This window comes from Nicotiana attenuata, unplaced genomic scaffold, assembly GCF_001879085.1.
Source record: "Nicotiana attenuata strain UT unplaced genomic scaffold, NIATTr2, whole genome shotgun sequence".
Lineage (NCBI taxonomy): Eukaryota > Viridiplantae > Streptophyta > Magnoliopsida > Solanales > Solanaceae > Nicotiana > Nicotiana attenuata.
Window position 1 is genome coordinate 44,947 of NW_017674739.1, and position 18,322 is coordinate 63,268.

Genomic DNA, 18,322 nt, shown 5'->3' on the forward strand with positions numbered 1-18,322 from the left:
AGGCCTAATGCCCGAAAGCATTCAATAAACCTTCTCTTCCGTAGAAATGACACAAGGTAGCCACTTTATTTAAAGGACTGCTATTTAGGAATTAACATCCACTTTATTTAAAGGGATGCTATTTAGGAATTAGCATCCTGAATTTCAGTTCTCTTCCTCTAGTTATCGCAACCTTGTTCGGTAAGTCATGTGGCTTTCCTTTGCCAAGAATTGAGAGAAGATATTTCGCGAGCACTCTATGTTTTTAAGTAACAGTTCCCCTAAAAAAGAATAAATATCAGCTACCACAGTTTACGTTAACATGCCAAATTAAGCTCGCAATTACCACAAAACAACTACAATTTTATCTCAATGGACCCGGGCTCCATTTTGTCGAATTACAGTTTTGAATCATTTACCACCCAAGAGAGACTTCAATTCTACCCCACCCCCGGGTAATACAGGCAATTCAAAGAGAACAACTTGGTAAAGGAATCGTGTATTATGACTATTGTGTAAATGGTACAATATCCTTGCTACCAAAAGAGACCAGCTCTTCTACATTCTAGTCTCTGCTTCCTCACACCATCTAATAATATTTTCAATGGAAGGTTTCCTGGTATAACTGTTCATGACCATAAATAGAGACGGACTACTTGAGTTGGGTTGTCAACCTCATTTCAGCAGTCCATACAATTGATCTCACTTCGATGAAGAATGGCATCTTTTACTTGGGGTACCAAGCAGCAAAGTGTACAGAGATTCTTGGCAGAGGCAGCTGATCCACTTTGGTCCTTTCGCCTTATCCACAGATGCAGGAAAATGGCTTCCCATCCTATAAAACAATCTATGAACATCTTCCAACACGTGTGACTATGTACTTTCCTTTCTCTAGATCATACACAGTCTTCAATTGTGGCTTTCTCCACTTTGACACATACCATGCTGTGAACATCACCAAAATGAAAAAGGCAAAGAAGAGAAGCAAAATAAGAGAGTCCTCACTGAACATATTTGCAAACCAGCCGGAATGCTCTTTGTCCAACTCAGCCGTGCTCTGCAAGATGAATGCTCCCAATGCCCAATCAAGTGGAATATTTTCAACTTGATTAGCATATCCAATCCTGCTCAAACGCATACATGAATTAAGTGGGATAGTCAAATATTCCACTAACTATATGCTTTTCTTAGGAAAAGATTAATTGGAAGTAAACTGTATTAATTTTATGCTTTACTGATACAATTCAGTTCCTTTTTATTTTCTTCTTTATTACCTTCATTTCTGTTGACTCCAAATTTTCTCTTCTCATCTATGGTTTTTCAGTAGATTTTAACTACTCCCTTCGTGAAAGATTCAAAGGAGAGACGAGCCTCGGGAAGAAGTGGGTAAGGGTAGATAAGATACTTTACCATGACACCATTTTTAAACTTGGAAAGCTATAACATGTGAAAGGCAGACAGCACAGTTTTCTCTTTCTTTTTAAGTCAAGCAAACAGCAGCAAGTATTGAAGAGGAAATCAGACGTTAGTAAGTACCTATCATCATCCAAACCAATTCCAAGACTATCATGAAGTAGTGCCAATATATACGCTGAAGAGAAGCAATAACGATGCAAATCCTCCTCTTGAAGAGAGTGGTACTTGCTTTTCAACCTTGACCAGTCCTCTTCACAAAAACTTTTCCCAGCAGCCATAAGATCAGAAAGAAAAGCTTTTGGGGGCAAACCAAAAAACTGTTCAGAAAGGTTTGGGAGGAAAAATTACAAACAAAAAAAGCCATTCTTTAGCACATCAAAAGCAAGATATTACCCACAAATAACACAACAAAATGCTGACTTCTATCAGCACATTGGTACAGTTACAAGATGAATGTGCACCTTAGAAGTGTGGAAAAAATTTTCTGTAGCCAAAAACTTCCCCTGGAGCTTTGGCATAAATGTTGACCCAATGTAGCAGCTTTTATAAGGGCAACTCTCTGCATTATGCAAGAAGAAGAGCTTCATTAAATGGTTTCAAATGAAAGGAAAATGCCTGATAAAAAATTAAGTACAAAATTAACATTGCATCTTTGTTCTATTACAGGTAAAAATAAAAGCAAACCTTTGCCTTTCTGCAACAGTGATAATGATGCAGACCTGCACTCTGAGAAGTTGCCGCTGGGATACAGAGCAGATAGGAACCTATTCTTATCCGCGAAACTACTGGGGGAGAGCTTCACTGACCTTAGGTTGTGTGTATATCCTCTAGGAGAACAAGGATCCATCAGCTTAACACTTTGAGCAGCTGCATTGATGAAAACATAAAACAAACTTGCAAATATAAATTTTTACTTGCAGAACCATATGAGAAGAGATGCGTTACTTAAGCAAAAGAAAAAACATGAAAACTTATGCATCAGTCCTCGTGAAAAGCAGGATATTAACTAAAGCCATGCCACAACCACAGCATTCCTCAAAAATGTCACTGGACAACATAAAAAATCACTTTACAATGATGAAAAAACTAAATAGAAAAAAGGCATTTGCTTTATTTTTCCACTTCCTTTCTTCCCTTTTATTATATGTTCCTGGTTGTGAGGATGCTGTGGGGGTGGGCTTTGAAATCAATGAGGAAACAGCACATTTTCAGTTATCCACAAATTTGGGCGTTTAGAGAAGTGAAAAGCTCAAGCGTACAGCAAATTTCACTAATTTATTTACTATAAAAGCCAAACATAATGCAACAACCCCCCCCCCCCCCCCCCTAAAAAAAAAAAAGAACTCCTGCATAGTAAAGATTATAAGGTTGCAAGAGAAATCAAAAGAACAGCTATCCAAAGCTCCAACTTTTAAAGCAAATATCTATATATTCATCTCATGGGAGTTAGAAACATGTATATGCTGTAACAAGAATCAATTAACGTCACACCATGAAGTACTTGAAGTTCACATAAGATTAAACGAAAAGAGATTCCAACATTACCTTGATCTTGGCCCCTCGCGACAAGGGACTCCAGGAGTAAGTCAAATGCAACGTTCTGCAAAACATCACGAGCAATGAAACCTTAACATATATGATATATCTATGTTTCATAGATATTAAAATAGAGCATGATGGACAACGAATACCGGGTCAGACTACTGAAAGTCCTCTGCAATACAATTTCAAAATGTTGCTTTTAATGCATATAAGTGCTAATTAAGACTCTAGACGAGGAGAAGATCAGATTCACATTGTTATTAAAGATTGCTTGGTTTCTAATGCTGACTAATTCTGCAGCGAAATCTTGGTTATCTACTTTTTTGTTCTTTTTTTCCATAACTGGGAAATGTTTAGGGCTAGCTGGCACATGGTTGGAAACTCAGTGGATAATGGGCCAGCCGCCCTAGCCCTCTCTATTTAAAACCCAGGATTTTCTCTAGGATTTGTCTGTGGCTGTGTGGCAGGGTTCAAATTCATGACGTGCACCTTAAGCCACACATCACGCTCTGCACTCTTACCACTAGATCAAAAGCCCAAGGAGCGACATTGGTTATCTACTTTGAAAACAATAATCAAGTCCAGGGAGCAGAAGTGTTCCTAATAACGTTGAATCATCAGCTACCAATTTTACAACATTTAGCATGCAGTTCAGAATACAGTCGCTTATCTGATCATGTAATCACCAATGACACTTAGGTTTAGAGAATAAGATAATCAAGGAAAATCTCGTAGTGTTCATGATAAACAACTAGAGGAAAGAAAGTTACCTGACCAAATTGAAGCAAGCTATGACTGTAGATCTTGTAGGTAAAGTTTCTGAATTTAATTGTCCGAGAATACTCTTGGGGCATAGGCTCGTCAGAAACAAAAGTCACCTGAATATATCATACAACAAAAGTTATAGTAACTTTCATGCTCTCATATTATCCTGGAGTTACATCATGCAAACTGATAAAAACAATTTCAGATGCAAAAAAAAAAAAAAAAAAAAAAAAAACGAAGATAGCCTATTCATTGTGCAATTAAATTTTCTGTGAGCTTGAATGCAATTACTGACACTCCTTTTAAAAGAAAATGACAGGTCCGAACATTATTTTTGGCTCTTGAAACAGAAAACTGTAATAATGTCCGCATCCATTTTAGATAACAAGAGTGCCTGGAATAGAATAAGCCGAAACATCCCCAATATGGTGATAAATTGAAATTTTTCAAAATGATGAGATCAACCTGCGCAGATGCACCACCAAGTTCAATTATCCCAGTTGTTTGCAGAGGATCACTACCAAGAGTACCAAGGGCATAATTAGCAATAACCCAGGCATACAAACCCTCATCAGATCCTACAATCAACAAAAATATGATTTTACTTTTGCTATCATGAAGCAAAGATTGTACTCCATAATAAAGTGTCTGCATAGCTTCCAACAGAGGTTCACAGGTATAAGAAACTAATGTGTCAATATATACGTTATGGAAAAAGTAAATCTGACAAGACGAGAAGATTCTATCATTTCCCTCGAACCTAAGCAGAGAGGTTTCCCACCTCCAAGGATTCAGAAAAAAATGAACTATAAATATTCCGCAGTACCTTGCAATTACCTTTAAGAATTCACAAACTCCAACTATCATTTGAACACATTGAAAATATATTTTCTAATTCTCCCACGTAATTTAGGAATGAGCAAGTAACGAAGTCTAATTGGGCAAATAGCAATTGCGAAGATCAAAAATATTAATAACGAAAATGGGTAGTGCATGGCAACTTAAATCAGCTCAAAATCAGACGCCGAATACCAGAACAACATGAAACTGTATCATGTCACACGAAATTCTTTTTAACTTAAAATACTACCATCTTGCTTCAGAGTCCAAAGATTTGAAGCTATAGTTATTATTTCAGAACAAACAGACTTGTATTATTGCATCATATCCATCAAAAAGTAGTTTAAATTCTAAACCTGATGGGGCCAACTAAATGAATCCTCCATATCCATTCCGCTCTAATTCAGCACTGGAAAGACTTATAATCATTAAACCTTTTTTTCTAAATTAGGAGTTAAAAGTTTTTACCCTAGCCTTCGACCTACCACAAGATTCCTCTTTGATCCTTGCTATGCTTTACAAACTCATACAGACAGAGTTATATAACTACATCACAATGATAAAACTTAACATGTCAAAGCTCGTGCAGAAAACCCCATTAAAACTGTCAACTGTAACTTATAAACAACAAACTTTCAAATTGATGAGGTAGTTAAGCTTTTTCATCCTTTCCTGCTACCTACCACAAGCTTACTCTTTTATCTGTGCTATGCTTTACAAACTCAAATAGGCAGAATTATATAACCATAGAAACCCGTTAGGACTGTCTACAGTAATATAAAAACAGCAATTTTGTTTTAACTTGGTCATAAAAATGCAAATAGGCTGCATTGCAAACACATTCCTTTCCTGGATTACCTGAAATAACAGAAGCCCAATCATTCATAAACTTAAAACCTGAATCCCTCAATACCTTTCGACACACTTCTAGAATCTTCTCCTGTACATCCAAATCCAACAACCTCATTCCAGCAGTAGCCATCAACCTAATCTCCGTTTCACTCCAATATTCCTTCGGCACACTTTTCTTCCCAAACTCCACTAACTCCGCCACTGATTCACTCGCCATCTCCGGTTCCTCAGCATAAGCTGATAATCCCGGATTCACCCTCATCGAAACCAAACCCTTTTCCCCAAAATCAAACACTGGTCCCGCCCCATCCCTAACCTCGTACTCAAACACATGTATCCTCGTACCCGTACTTCCCCCATCAATAACGATCCCGTATTTTTTCTTCACAGAAAACCTAATTTTACTCGAAAACACAAAAACGTAACAGACGAAAGCGATAACGAATGCTATTGAAGTGTAATAAATGAGGTTTGATTTGGAATTGTTTCGATTAGGGCTCCGATGCGAAGATCTGCCGGGTCGGGCTTGGAATTTGACCGATTCCATTGTTTGACTTCCGTTAGTAGTCTTTATTTTTTTGCGGGCATTGGATCGGCGCATCAAAAATTGGGAAGATTTGAACCATATGAATAGCAATCTGCATATGATTTTGGTATGAGATTTCTAGGGGGGTTTTATCGGAGATTGAGAGGGAGAAATCGGAAAAGCCCTCTCTTCTCCGGCGAGCGGTTTTCTGTTACTTAGATTCGTGAACCGTTGCCGGTTCAATCGGTTCCGGTTGATAGACCTCAAGCTTGTTTCAGAAGATGGGAGGATGTAGAGAAGGAAATTGGAAAGGAAGTGAATTGAATTGACTTTTTTTGTTCCTTATTCTTTTGGGTGAAATTAAATTGACTTCTCGTCAATAACTATATTTTACTTTCCACAATATTTTTTTTCCAAAAAATATCCTTTTTCACAATCAATAACAATTTTATATATTTAAAAATAATTTACCTATAAAAATTTTACTTTATCCTTAGCTAGTATTTGAATATAGATTTAGCTTAACCTTGAAAAAAGAAAGTTTTTGATGATGAAATAAAAAATAATTTTTGAAAGTTGAAATTGTGTTTGCACATGCATTTCCTTAAAAAGAAGTTGAAGTTTTGTGAGTAGAAAACTTAAAAAAAATTAAAAAACTAGTACCACTTTTTGAAACTTGAAAATGAAATTTTCAAAACTGTCCAAAAACTGGTCACTTTTTATAACCAAATAATTTTTATTTTAAAAAGTAGAAGAAATTGGTAACCAAACTGGAGCTTAATGGAATGATTTCTAATCACATACGTCTTATTTCATACCACAAATTCCCTTGTGTCTAGGTGATTGACAATTTATATACAACAAATAGTTTGATTTTTTGCCTTATATAGTCTAATGTGGGGTTTTCGATCGGGAACCCTAGTGGTGACTGGGTAATTGAATTTACGGAAAATGGCCAAAAATATCCTTTTACTATCTAAAATAAGTTATATATGGCCCCCGTTATACTATTTAATTAAAAAAGTCCTTACCGTTTATGCCCGAAATTAAAATGTCCCTCCGCCGTCTATTCTCCCATTTAAAATTAAAATATCCACTTGGCAATCTTTGATTGGACGATTTAAACCCACCCCTATTTTTTAATTAATCCAAGACCCGGTTCATTTTATCCGACCCACCCACCCGTAAATCACTTAAAGAACACCCCCAAAACAGATCGGTCCTCATTCAAGAACAAAAGCTAGGGTTCTTCAAGAAAACTTACTCTTAGTAGAGGGCTACTCCAATTTCTTTCATTATCAGTTATTTGATCCAAACCACGCTGTAAATATTGTCCAAAAAGGTGGTTTGGCATGTCGGAAAATAGTTATTCATCCAAAAGGAAGTGCCACTGTGGGGAATTTGCTAACCACTTCACTTCGACTACTCTTTTTAACCCTGGACGGAGATTCTACAAGTGTCCAAAACCACAAGTAAGTGATTATTATTAAATTTTGTCATGTTTGAAATTTTTTATAGTTTAACGAATTGTTTCCCTTATTTTTTTGAATTGTATTTTGATGTTATAGGATGCTTCATGTGGTTATTGGGAATGGTCAGATGATCCTATCCCCGATAGAGCGCTTGTTGTAATCAATAATTTAAGGTCTCAGTTGGATGCGGCAAATGTTAAAATCAGTAATTTGAAGTCGTCGTTGGACAATGTTAACACTGAAAGGGATAAATTGAAGGAGAAATTGATCGCTGTGAAGGCAAGAAACCATGTTCAAGTGACTAAATTTGAAGAGAAAATCCTCAAGATGAAGATTTTCACTATTATTTTATGTACCCTTTTTGTTGTAATTGTAGCCCGCTAGAGTAATGAATTGATTGTTGGAATTTGATTAGACTACTTCAAGTCTTGTAACATTGATGTTTTAAGTTAATGTTTAAGTTCTAATGTTAATTGCTTGCTTTTGTTGGTTCTCCTGTAGATTTAAGTTTAAGTTTAAGTTACTCCCTGTTTAATTTCCACTTTTAAGTTGGTCTTGATGTTAACTTGAAGTTTAAGATGCTACATATTAGTTGGTTGTTCAATATTAACACAAAACTGCCCAGTGAACATAGTGAACACAAAACTGCAAACTGCAAATTCAATATTAACGCAAAATTGCCCATTGATAACTAGGGATTTTGACGCGTTTCATGCTCCTTCTTGCTTACGCTTTGATTATAAATTCTTACAAAATAGTCTCAAAAGGCTCATAAGTTGTGCTTGATTGCAGGTTTGATCAACAAAGTGACGAGATACCGAAGATCGGCTCAAAAGGAGTGAAACCTGCACAAGTACCAAAGACAAGACAACTCAGGACAAACAGGCCTAGTGCGGCCGCACAACACTTTGTGCGGTCCGCACTAGGGAGATTCAGAGACCTGGATTTTAAGGCATCAAAGAAGTGCGGCCGCAGTAGATATTGTGCGGTCCGCACTGAAGACACCGCGGCCGCACTACCATTTTATGCGGTCCGCGTAAGCAAACTTCAGAGAGATGTCAAGTGCCAAGGTTCAAGCCTGTGCGGTCCGCGGTCGTGTTTGTGCGGACCGCGCTAGATGCCTCCGCGGCCGCAGTCCATTCTGTGCAGTCCGCGGAGCCTGGGTTCAGAGAGTTGATTTTTCAGAGTCAAGAGCCTAGTGCGGCCGCACACCATTTTGTGCGGTCCGCACTGACCCCGCAGGGGCATTTTTGTCTAGTTTTTCCAGCTTAGTATAAATAGAATATTTTTTTATTTTTAGGGTATCAGCTGTTATCAGATATTAGAATACTGTAGCTGCGCTCGTGAGAAGACATTTCTTAGCCATTTTTGGCACCTTTACGTAGTTTTAATCATTGAAACTTTGTATTTACTTTAGTAATTAATTAATATGTCTTTCTCTTCATCTATTTCTCTGATTTTATCTTCAAGCATGAGTAGCTAGACCCATTAGCTAGGGTTCTGGCTCAACCATAGTGTGAGTAATTGATGGGTGTTGTGATTTAAGGTTAGATTGACTATGGGTGTTTGTTATTTGGGTCAATTTTATGGTTTAATTTATGAATTAGTGGTTGCAAACACTAGTTTGTGCTAAGTTGACTTGGGCTCTTCTTGAGAAAGAGAGCCTAAGTCTCCAAAATTGACTCAACAAAGAATTGGGATGGACTCAAGAGATTTGATAGTCCCAATTAAAGGGTTAAACCTCGAGAGAGTAATTACCCGACTTGAACCCTAGTTGCTTGGGCAAATATGCATATCCAATTGGTCTCGAGAGAGTCAATTGGGCAAAACCACTCTTTCTACCGAGAGGTGTAGAGTGGGTAGTATTGAGCAACGGTTATAACATATTTCCCCAATCATGTCAATCGTGCCTTAGATGCAATTACCCGTCAATTAGCCACCTAGGTGAAAGTCACTACCCTAGTGCCTCTTAAACCATTAGATACAACTTGTAGCAATTTACTCTTAGTCTAAGTTAGTTGCAATTACAATTTGTAGTTTCATCATAGTAGAATATAAAGAAAACCCCAAAAATTATGAGAAGTGTAATTAAGAACACATACGCGATCCTAAGCTAAATAGATACTCGACTCCAATCCTAGCTCTCTGTGGATTCAATCCCGACCCACAAATCGGGTAAAAGCTATTGCGACCCTCTCTCGCTACTTTTTAGTGGTGCGGAGTTGGCAGCGATCACCCATGAGCATGCAGTGAACATACTAAACATTCAATATGAAAGCAAAACTGCAGATTCAGAACTACAGTTAATAGTGAACATACTGAACATGTTTACAGCAAAACTGCATATTCAAAACTGTAGATTCAACACAGTGAACATACTATAGTGAACATACTGAACATTAACTGCAAAACTGCAGATTCAACATAGTAACTGCATATTTTATTACACAAAATAAATCCAGATTTGTGGAGACATGGATGCCATATTATACCCCCTAAATACTGTCACAAACATGGTGATAATATGACATCCAACTCCAACATTCAGCAAGAAGTCTTAAAAGACTACACAAAATAGGAAATGTACTGTCACATGGCAGTAATTAAAAACAGCATATCTAGTTCTATTACAATAGACTTCAGTTGTTTCCCCTTCTTGGCTTCAGCTTATCCACTTTCTTTCTGCTTTGCATCTCCAGCTGACTTCCAGTTACAGCATCCTTTCCTTTCCATTTGAGGCCTGGTGGTTTGAAAGGAAGTGATGATGGAAGACTAACACCATTTGTATCACCAGTGAATGAAATTACCCTTACACTTGAAGTGTGAGGTGGTTTTTGCCTTTGTAGAAGTCTTGTTTTAGATTCCGACACAGTTGTTGGCCTTGTAACTACATCTGGATCAAGTTCAGGTTGCTCCCACTCAGGGAATGGACTGTTTGATTGACTGTGCACTGATGGTGTAGGCATGAACACAAAATTTGAGCCTTGAACACTCGACTGACTTGCTTGACTAGATTGGGGTACTGTTAGGTGTATCTCTTCTTCTGATTGTTGCCCCACACTTTCATCTTCATCAACTAGATGTCTAGCATTTTGCCTTGCCCTTTTTGCCATTGGTGGCTATTGTTAACAAATAAAAATAGTTAGTTAAAGTAAATGTTAGTATTGTTAACAAGTAAAATAAGTTAGATATGGTGAGAGGTGTTACCTTCTCACAACCCATTGCATCATGATTTGGCTCTCCACAGTTGGAGCAAGTCATTACTCTCCCTTTTCTTGAAGCTGCCCATTCACCTTGCCTTTTGATTGCCTCATCTTTTTGTCTTGTTCTCTTGATTTTAGGCCTCCCAGCCATCTTGACTAACTCAGGTGGTTCCATTGCTTGTGATGGATCTACCTTCCAGAATTTTTCACCCCTAACTGGCTGCAACTTGTACTTGTAGGTAAGCAAATATGCTTCTTTGCTGTACTACCAATTAATTTCATTCATAGGCTCCAACCTTTTTAATTGCAGGGATTTAATTGCATGTGGGCATGGGATTCCAGTAAGAACCCATCCCCTACATGTGCATTTTTTCAAAACCATGTTTACAGTGTGCTTATCTGTCCCTTCCCTGACTTCATAGCCATTGTCACCATTGCTGTCCACATAGCAAGAAGTGTTAGCTATCTTGAAGTATTCATTGTAAAGCTTCAAACTATGTGGACTGAAATCATTTGTCCATGACCTCACAGCTTCCTCCCTTTCCCTCAACTGATTCATCAACTTTATCCTTATCTCCTCAAGCATCTCAATGATTGGCTTTTGTCTTGCTTCAACCAGCCATGCATTCACTAACTCAGTGAAGTTATTCCTAACTTTTTGGTTCTTGCACACAGTATCAAAATAGGCTCTACACCAAGCCTGTGGAGGATACTTTAACAATGATTCAGCAGCTTCCTTACTCAGTTCCCCAATACTCTTCAACTGATCCTTGAAATCTTCCTCATAAGAGCTCCAGGCACTCCACCATAGCAACTTCTTGAACTCATCTGTCCTCCATCTCTTGCACCAGTTTGCCTCTATGTGCTTCACACAAAATCTATGGTGTGAATCAGGTAGAACATTCTGGACTGCCTCAATTAATCCCTACAAAATGAAAGTGAATATTAGTAAACATGCAGTACTGTAGGTAATTAACAACAAATTGAAATGAAAGAAATAAAGATATCTGGACAGAAGTCATACCTTCTGCATATCTGACATGAAGGTAATTCCCTCACCATCTTTGAGATCCAATGACCTTTGAAGCAATTTCAAGAACCAGGTCCAAGTCCTTTGGTTTCTTTATCAACAACTGCCCATGCTACTAGATAAGCCTGATTATTGGCATCTAGAGCTACAGCAAGTAATAGCTGACCTTTTGCTTTTCCTTTCAAAAAGGTACCATCTAAGCCAATGAATGGTCTCAACCCTTCTCTAAAACCCATCTTCAATGCTTGGAAGCAAGTATACACTCTCAAGAATTTTCTTTTACCTTGTTCAAGGGCATCCTTTGACAAATTTATGACTATATCACTGCCCGGATTACTTACTCTAAGCTCATTGGCATATGCCTCAAGTTTATTGTAATCATCTGTGAAGCTACCATCCAGTCTCTCTAAAATCATCCTCTTAGCCCTCTTGCACTTTCCATAACTAACATTAACATTGAATGTGTTTTTCAGTTATACTCTCATCTCTTTTATCTTAAACTTTGGGTCATCTTGCACCTTTTTCTTGAAGTAATTTGCTATTGTATAATAATCAACCCTTGAATTCTCAAATGATTTATCACAGGTATGTTTTGCTTTTAAGGTCTTTACCCTAACCCCAGGAAGGTCCCCATCTGGAGTAATATGAACAATAAAGGGGCAGTCAAATACACATCCATATCTTAGCCTTTTTGGAGAACTTTTCAACAACTTTAGTTCCTTTTTGTTTGCTAAGGCATAGAAGTTAAGATATTTTCTTGCTTCAGGTATATCATTGAAGCTCATACCCTTATACAGTTCCTTATAATTATCCAAACTTGGCATAATCTCTCTTTTCTTTTGATTAGCAAATGTTTGTAATTCATCACTATCATACTCTACCTCTCCAGAATTAGAATCAGATTCACTTTCAACATCACTACAATCAGTACCAACTTCATTTAATACAGTATAAGACTCAGAATGATGGACTATGTTAGTCACACTAATAGACTGCTCACACTCATCTACAGTATAGAAATGAAGAGTCTTGAAATCATCAGAGATTAGACACAACATATGTCTTATACCATCATCATCCTCAATCTCATAATAATTATCAGATGGACCATTGACAATTAATTGTTGAACACCTACATTTCCTAACTCATTAATGTATAAATCCACTAGATATTTGTAGGATAGAAGTTCAGAATCATAACCTCTCTTGATATGGGACAACTTCTTTGAATACAAGACATGTGGGCTTGTGATCCAGTCCCCACCATAATGCAAGATTAAGTCCACCAATGGCATCCTTGCTATTCTGTAAAAGACAACAATAAAAAATACCTAAATAATTAAAAAATACTAATAAAGATAACNCTGTATGGATTTAGGGGAACACAAATAACATGTAACAACTAGGGGACCACAAATAATTCAAGTAGTAAAGGCCCACTAGTACTAAAATATTCACAGATTTCAGTTGTGAGGGAACATAATTCAACACACCCAGCACAGATATATGCCAGACAAGAAAACGACTAAAAGGAACAAATGAAACCCCACATTATCATATATCACCAACTTTAATGCTTACAAAATTCAGAAAAGACTAACACAAAACACATGTAAAGACATTCCACACAAGAAAATAAGACAAAAAGGTCAGAAAATAACATCTTAAACCAAGACATAAGAAAACAAAACATATTACAACCCCAAAACGATTTGAGCATAAAACCCTAATAATAAACTAAGACAAATACACATAGAGGGGGGGATAAACAAGTAATATTACGCGGATTACACATATCTTTTCAGGAAATTGATTCTTTAATCGGAAACATCGACTAAGAGAAGGCTTTCTTGAAGAACCCTAACTTTTGGTCTCGTGGTTTGTTCTAGAATGAGGACCGATCTGTTTTGGGGGTGTTCTTTAAGTGATTTACGGGTGGGTGGGTCGGATAAAATGAACCGGGTCATGGATTAATTAAAAAATAGGGGGTGGGTTTAAATCGTCCAATCAAAGACTGCCAAGTGGATATTTTAATTTTAAATGGGAGAATAGACGGTGGAGGAATATTTTAATTTTTGGGCACAAACGGTAAGGACTTTTTTAATTAAATAGTATAACGGGGGCCAGATATGACTTATTTTAAATAGTAGAGAGATATATATGGCCCTTTTCCGATGAATTTATGGGCAGCCTAACACACACATCTAATACTTATGATGAACTAACAACTCTTCTGCAAGGTTTGCAAATTGCAGAGGACAGGATATTACAATATTGGAAATAGCCACTGACTCAACCTGGTTATTAGAATGTTAAAAATGGGAAATGTCACTTATGATCCTACTATCTCTAAGTGTGGGTTGTTAATTCAAAGAATGGACATGACAACGATCAAATACAGCTACAGAGAGTAGAATATGGTAGCTGATCGTCTAGCAAAGGAAGGAGCCAAGAAGGAAGCTTTTGAAAAATCGACCATGTTGATAGTTCCTCCGCTATTTGCAATGAAGCTTTTCGGGCAGATATCCTAGGAACTACTTTTCCAAGACATATTTTGGAATGTAATATTACCAGCCTTCAAACTTTGGCACAGTATTCGGATTTGATAGAGGATCCTAATATCCCCATGTTATACCTATTTTTTTTGGTAAATAAAGAAACTTTTATTACCAAGTATAACTATACAGTACAAAACAAAAAAAGCAAGATTTGGATAGTTGCCCCAAACCTGCTAATCCCAGCAAAATTCTAGCCAACATATTCATGTACTATCATTACATCAGCTCAACATCTGACTAGGATAGAAATCAAATTGTTCCAAATCTCTTGCTAATCTACTCTTCATTGCTCCACTTAAATATACTTTTTGTACGAGTTGCCTAATTATTATAGCAAGTGTTTGATCACGCCCAATTATGCCTTATAGAAAGGACTAAGCGGCCATTGCAAATATAATCCGGTTTACAAGTTCGGAGTCGAATCCCATAGAGAACTAAGGCTTAGCTACAGTTGTTCAGTATCGCTAGGAAGCACAAGTCCAAATAATTTCCTAATTATAAAGATTGCGATTCTTATTTTAAACTAATTAACTAGAAACTATTAAAAGCAGTAAAATTATTAACTAAGGAGACAGAGTTGGAGACAAGACTAAGGAGGTCTAGAGTTATGATTTCCCCAATTGCCAGAATCTTTCCCGCTAAGTCTTCTATAATTTCGCCTATGTATTCTCTACCGATCGTGAGTACTTTAGGTGTTGTAGCTCTCTCTCGAGCAACTACCACAATTTACTAGACGTATTCTCTCGAACTACGCTAGCTGGCACTAATTCACCACTCACTACGATCATACCAATATTTCGTTATCTCTAATCCCACCTTTAAACCCTCCGTATTGATATCTCACATACGTTAGGAGTGATGTTGTTCAACAGATATCTCTCAAGCAGTATACACTAAATAGGCACAGTCAATTTATGGTCATTCAATCAACAACAACAAATACATAGTTGAACAAGTAGAGAAATCCAACGGCTTAATTATATAAAAACATAACAAGAATTTATCCTACAAAAGGTTCCATCAAAACCCTAGATAAAAAATTAGTTTGTCATAATAGTATGCAAAACTACAATACTAAAATTCATAACCGATAATGAATATAGGAAGTAGGAAGTGAGAAACTCGTAAGAATTCTCCGCCTTGCTCCTACTATGTTCTTGCCTCCTTAGGTCAAATCCCCGATCTCTTCCCCCAAAAAATGGTGTTTAATGACTATTTATATGTGTAGGGAAAAGACCTAGACGAAATAGCCAAGTCCAAAACCAAAAAGAGACAAAATAGGCTTTAAAACCTGGAACACACGAACACCTCGCGAGGCCTCGCGGCGCCTGCTCTAACGCGAGCAAATTGGCTCGCGTCGCCTGCTGCTTTGCTGCGTCGTTTCTCATTTTTGATTTCTGCTTAACTTTTGCAATTCTTTTCCTTTGCTTTCCAATTTTGCTCACTTGGATCATTTAAATACTTTTGTCTTCAATCATCACCCCATCATGACATCATAATATTTTTCATTATCAAATAATTACAAGTCATTTTTGTAGTGCATAAAATATACATAAAATCTCTATTTTGCTCCCAATTTCATCTTCAACGTACCTACACAAAAAATAAACTCAATTAAGCACAAATATAATATAGTTTAGCATGAAAGCACCTAAATGTAAGATAAGTAATGTACTAAAAATATATAATTATAGCCAAACATCACTACCACACGCTTAAACGTTGCTCGTCCTCGAGTCAACAAATACTTTACACTATCTTTGAGCACTTTGTTTTTACACAATTGAGGCACACTACACCAATGGCCATGGTTTATAGCAACAACTAAACTCTAGTATATGCAATCACATACACTTCCCTTTTCTTATGCCATACTTCACAAATATTCACAACAAAGACAACATGCTCCTAACAATCCTAGCCTCAAAAACCAACCCAATGTCACAATGCACTCATGGCTTGAACACCCAACATCCTAGAGAAGTCTAATAACGTTATCTATCCCTCATGAAATCATGTGCCCTCACAACAAGAACAAAAGAGTAAGTTAAATCCACACATTCGAATCTCATGATCAAATATGATTTAAGGACTCAACTATATCAAAGAAAATCTCTCACTCTCACAAAAGAAATCACATGCATGCAATTGGCACCATAGACTTGCCCTTAATGTAAATCTCTAATAATGTAGGCTCACTCATCTAAAATTAGTTAAGACTTTTCATGGTTGTAATGTGAGCTAAGGGACGGGAAGGATATATTTAGGAATAGTGGCTAACCCTCCTAAGCACTTTAACACATCACATAATCAATTGTAAGCGCAAATTTTTCAATCGCAATTTTAATTTAACAACTAAAATCATCCCAACAATGTTCCCTCTTTCTTTAAGCACTACATTTATTCATACCCACTAGCAAGAACAAGACAACAATTTATTCATCTATATATTTTTTTCCTCTTTTTGGATTTTTTGGATTCTATCTCCATTTAAGACATGAGATTTAGTATAGGTTATTATAGTATGAGATTATGAGTGACGTTTTTTACGGGTTGTCTTTTATTTGGCTATATCATTTCCATTGTTGTTATAAATAGAATTTTATTTATGGTGAATGTCTATATTTAGAGAGATTCTAGGGTTTATTACTTGGTGGCTAAGTCGCTCTCCCCCTATAAATAAAGGGTTCTATTCCATTGTAATTCATTCCAAAATTTTATAAGAATTCCCTCTCTCTTTCTCTGCAATATTGTTCTTCTACTTATATTGTTTCATAACACGTTATCAGCACGAGACTCTAACCAATTGAGTAGAAGCTTTGGGATTGAGCATAATGATTGTCAATTATTCCATGATGTGTAGGGTAAAATCGGGGGGTCCAATTCCCCGTTATCATGATGCCCCATAAGGACACTTCCCGAGGCTCGAGACCGGGGTCGAGGTTCACCTTCGAGGGATTGTCGGTGTTCAATCTCGGAGCCTTGCGGATCAACGAATATATTGAAAGAAATGGGGAGTTCCCAAGATACACAACTAGGGTTGACAGAGCCTACCGGGCTACCCTAACCCTGAATCGGGGTGTCATATCTAGCTGTCCCATCTCTGTTTCTTTGTCTTTAATACATTTTTGTACTATATTGAGACCCCTCCTATATAAAGGGGATCCCTATCATTATGCAAGGTTCTGTTGCTCCAGTTACTCCACACGAATATATGAAGAACATTCTCTCTGCTTTCTAACCTACTTTCTTGTTATTATTGCTTTCATTTATTATCTTCATACTTGTTCATCATTTATTTCTTATCATTGGCCATAAAGAGCCCTTATTAATTCCGACATAACTGTTAGCCCTACCCCGATCGCCCCTGATAGCTCGTTATCGAGCTACTGGATCGACCTCGAAGCCCCATACCGACAAGCTCGAGGCCTCGATTGTCAGCCTCTCGGTTTGGTTATCACCTCATTTTTAGCTCTTATTTCGTCTCTAAACTTCATATACGTAGCATCATCTGCTTAACAACTAGCATAAAAATAGATTCACATATTTTTTAGAGTCCATCAACAAATTTAATTGTTATTACCATTTTCACGTTAAACAGTTTGGCGCCCACCGTAGAGCTAAAAAATAATAGTGATTATTTTCTTGCTGGTTCCATTACACAACGCAAGTTATCTTTCACACTTTTTCTTGTTCAAAGATCTTTGATTTCAGGTCGTAATGTCTGATTCCGTTAAACAACAATATAGAGAATCACGGAGAGAATGGTGTGGCTGTTCTAGTTGTTGGTGAACCACCACAAAACCTTGAGAACGCACCAGGACCGATTCTGGTGAACGAAGTCTCATGCGACGCTCGACACGTTGAAATAAGCTCCCACACTAACAGAAGCATATACCAAGGCGACCAACAGGTTGCCCAAAAAACCCCAGCTCGGGAAGAATGGGAAGTTAGCCTTCATGTTATTTTTGAAATGTTGCAGGCACAACAGCTGGGTATTGCTCAGCTGCAAAGTCACCAGAAAACTCCTAGCATAGTAGCACCGGGGACAGCTCCCCCGGCCGAATAGGTACCGGAAAGGTCAAGCAATAGAGGTCGGGTACAGTACGGACGTACCGTCCCCGACCTACGTTAACGGT

At 37.4% G+C, this 18,322-nt stretch overlaps 2 protein-coding genes across 3 annotated transcripts; one reads left to right on the plus strand and one right to left on the minus strand.

Moving 5' to 3' along the window:
- Positions 1-295: 295 nt before the first annotated feature.
- LOC109219199 (probable apyrase 6) lies at positions 296-6,306 on the minus strand. 2 transcript variants are annotated; one of them, XM_019383638.1, is made up of 9 exons: positions 5,401-6,306; positions 4,168-4,280; positions 3,708-3,815; positions 2,941-2,995; positions 2,080-2,262; positions 1,857-1,954; positions 1,516-1,712; positions 985-1,103; positions 296-814 (listed from the first exon to the last, which is right to left on the minus strand). In XM_019383638.1, the coding sequence occupies exons 1-9, from the start codon at positions 5,993-5,995 to the stop codon at positions 660-662; spliced, it is 1,623 nt and encodes a 540-aa protein (XP_019239183.1). In that variant the 5' UTR covers positions 5,996-6,306; the 3' UTR covers positions 296-659. The 2 variants fall into 2 exon arrangements, with proteins under 2 accessions (XP_019239183.1, XP_019239182.1); XM_019383637.1 differs by having other exon boundaries at positions 296-1,103.
- Positions 6,307-7,272: 966 nt separating this feature from the next.
- On the plus strand, positions 7,273-7,899 carry LOC109219198 (uncharacterized protein At4g04775-like). Its single transcript, XM_019383636.1, has 3 exons — positions 7,273-7,392; positions 7,489-7,671; positions 7,894-7,899. The coding sequence occupies exons 1-3, from the start codon at positions 7,273-7,275 to the stop codon at positions 7,897-7,899; spliced, it is 309 nt and encodes a 102-aa protein (XP_019239181.1).
- Positions 7,900-18,322: the final 10,423 nt, after the last annotated feature.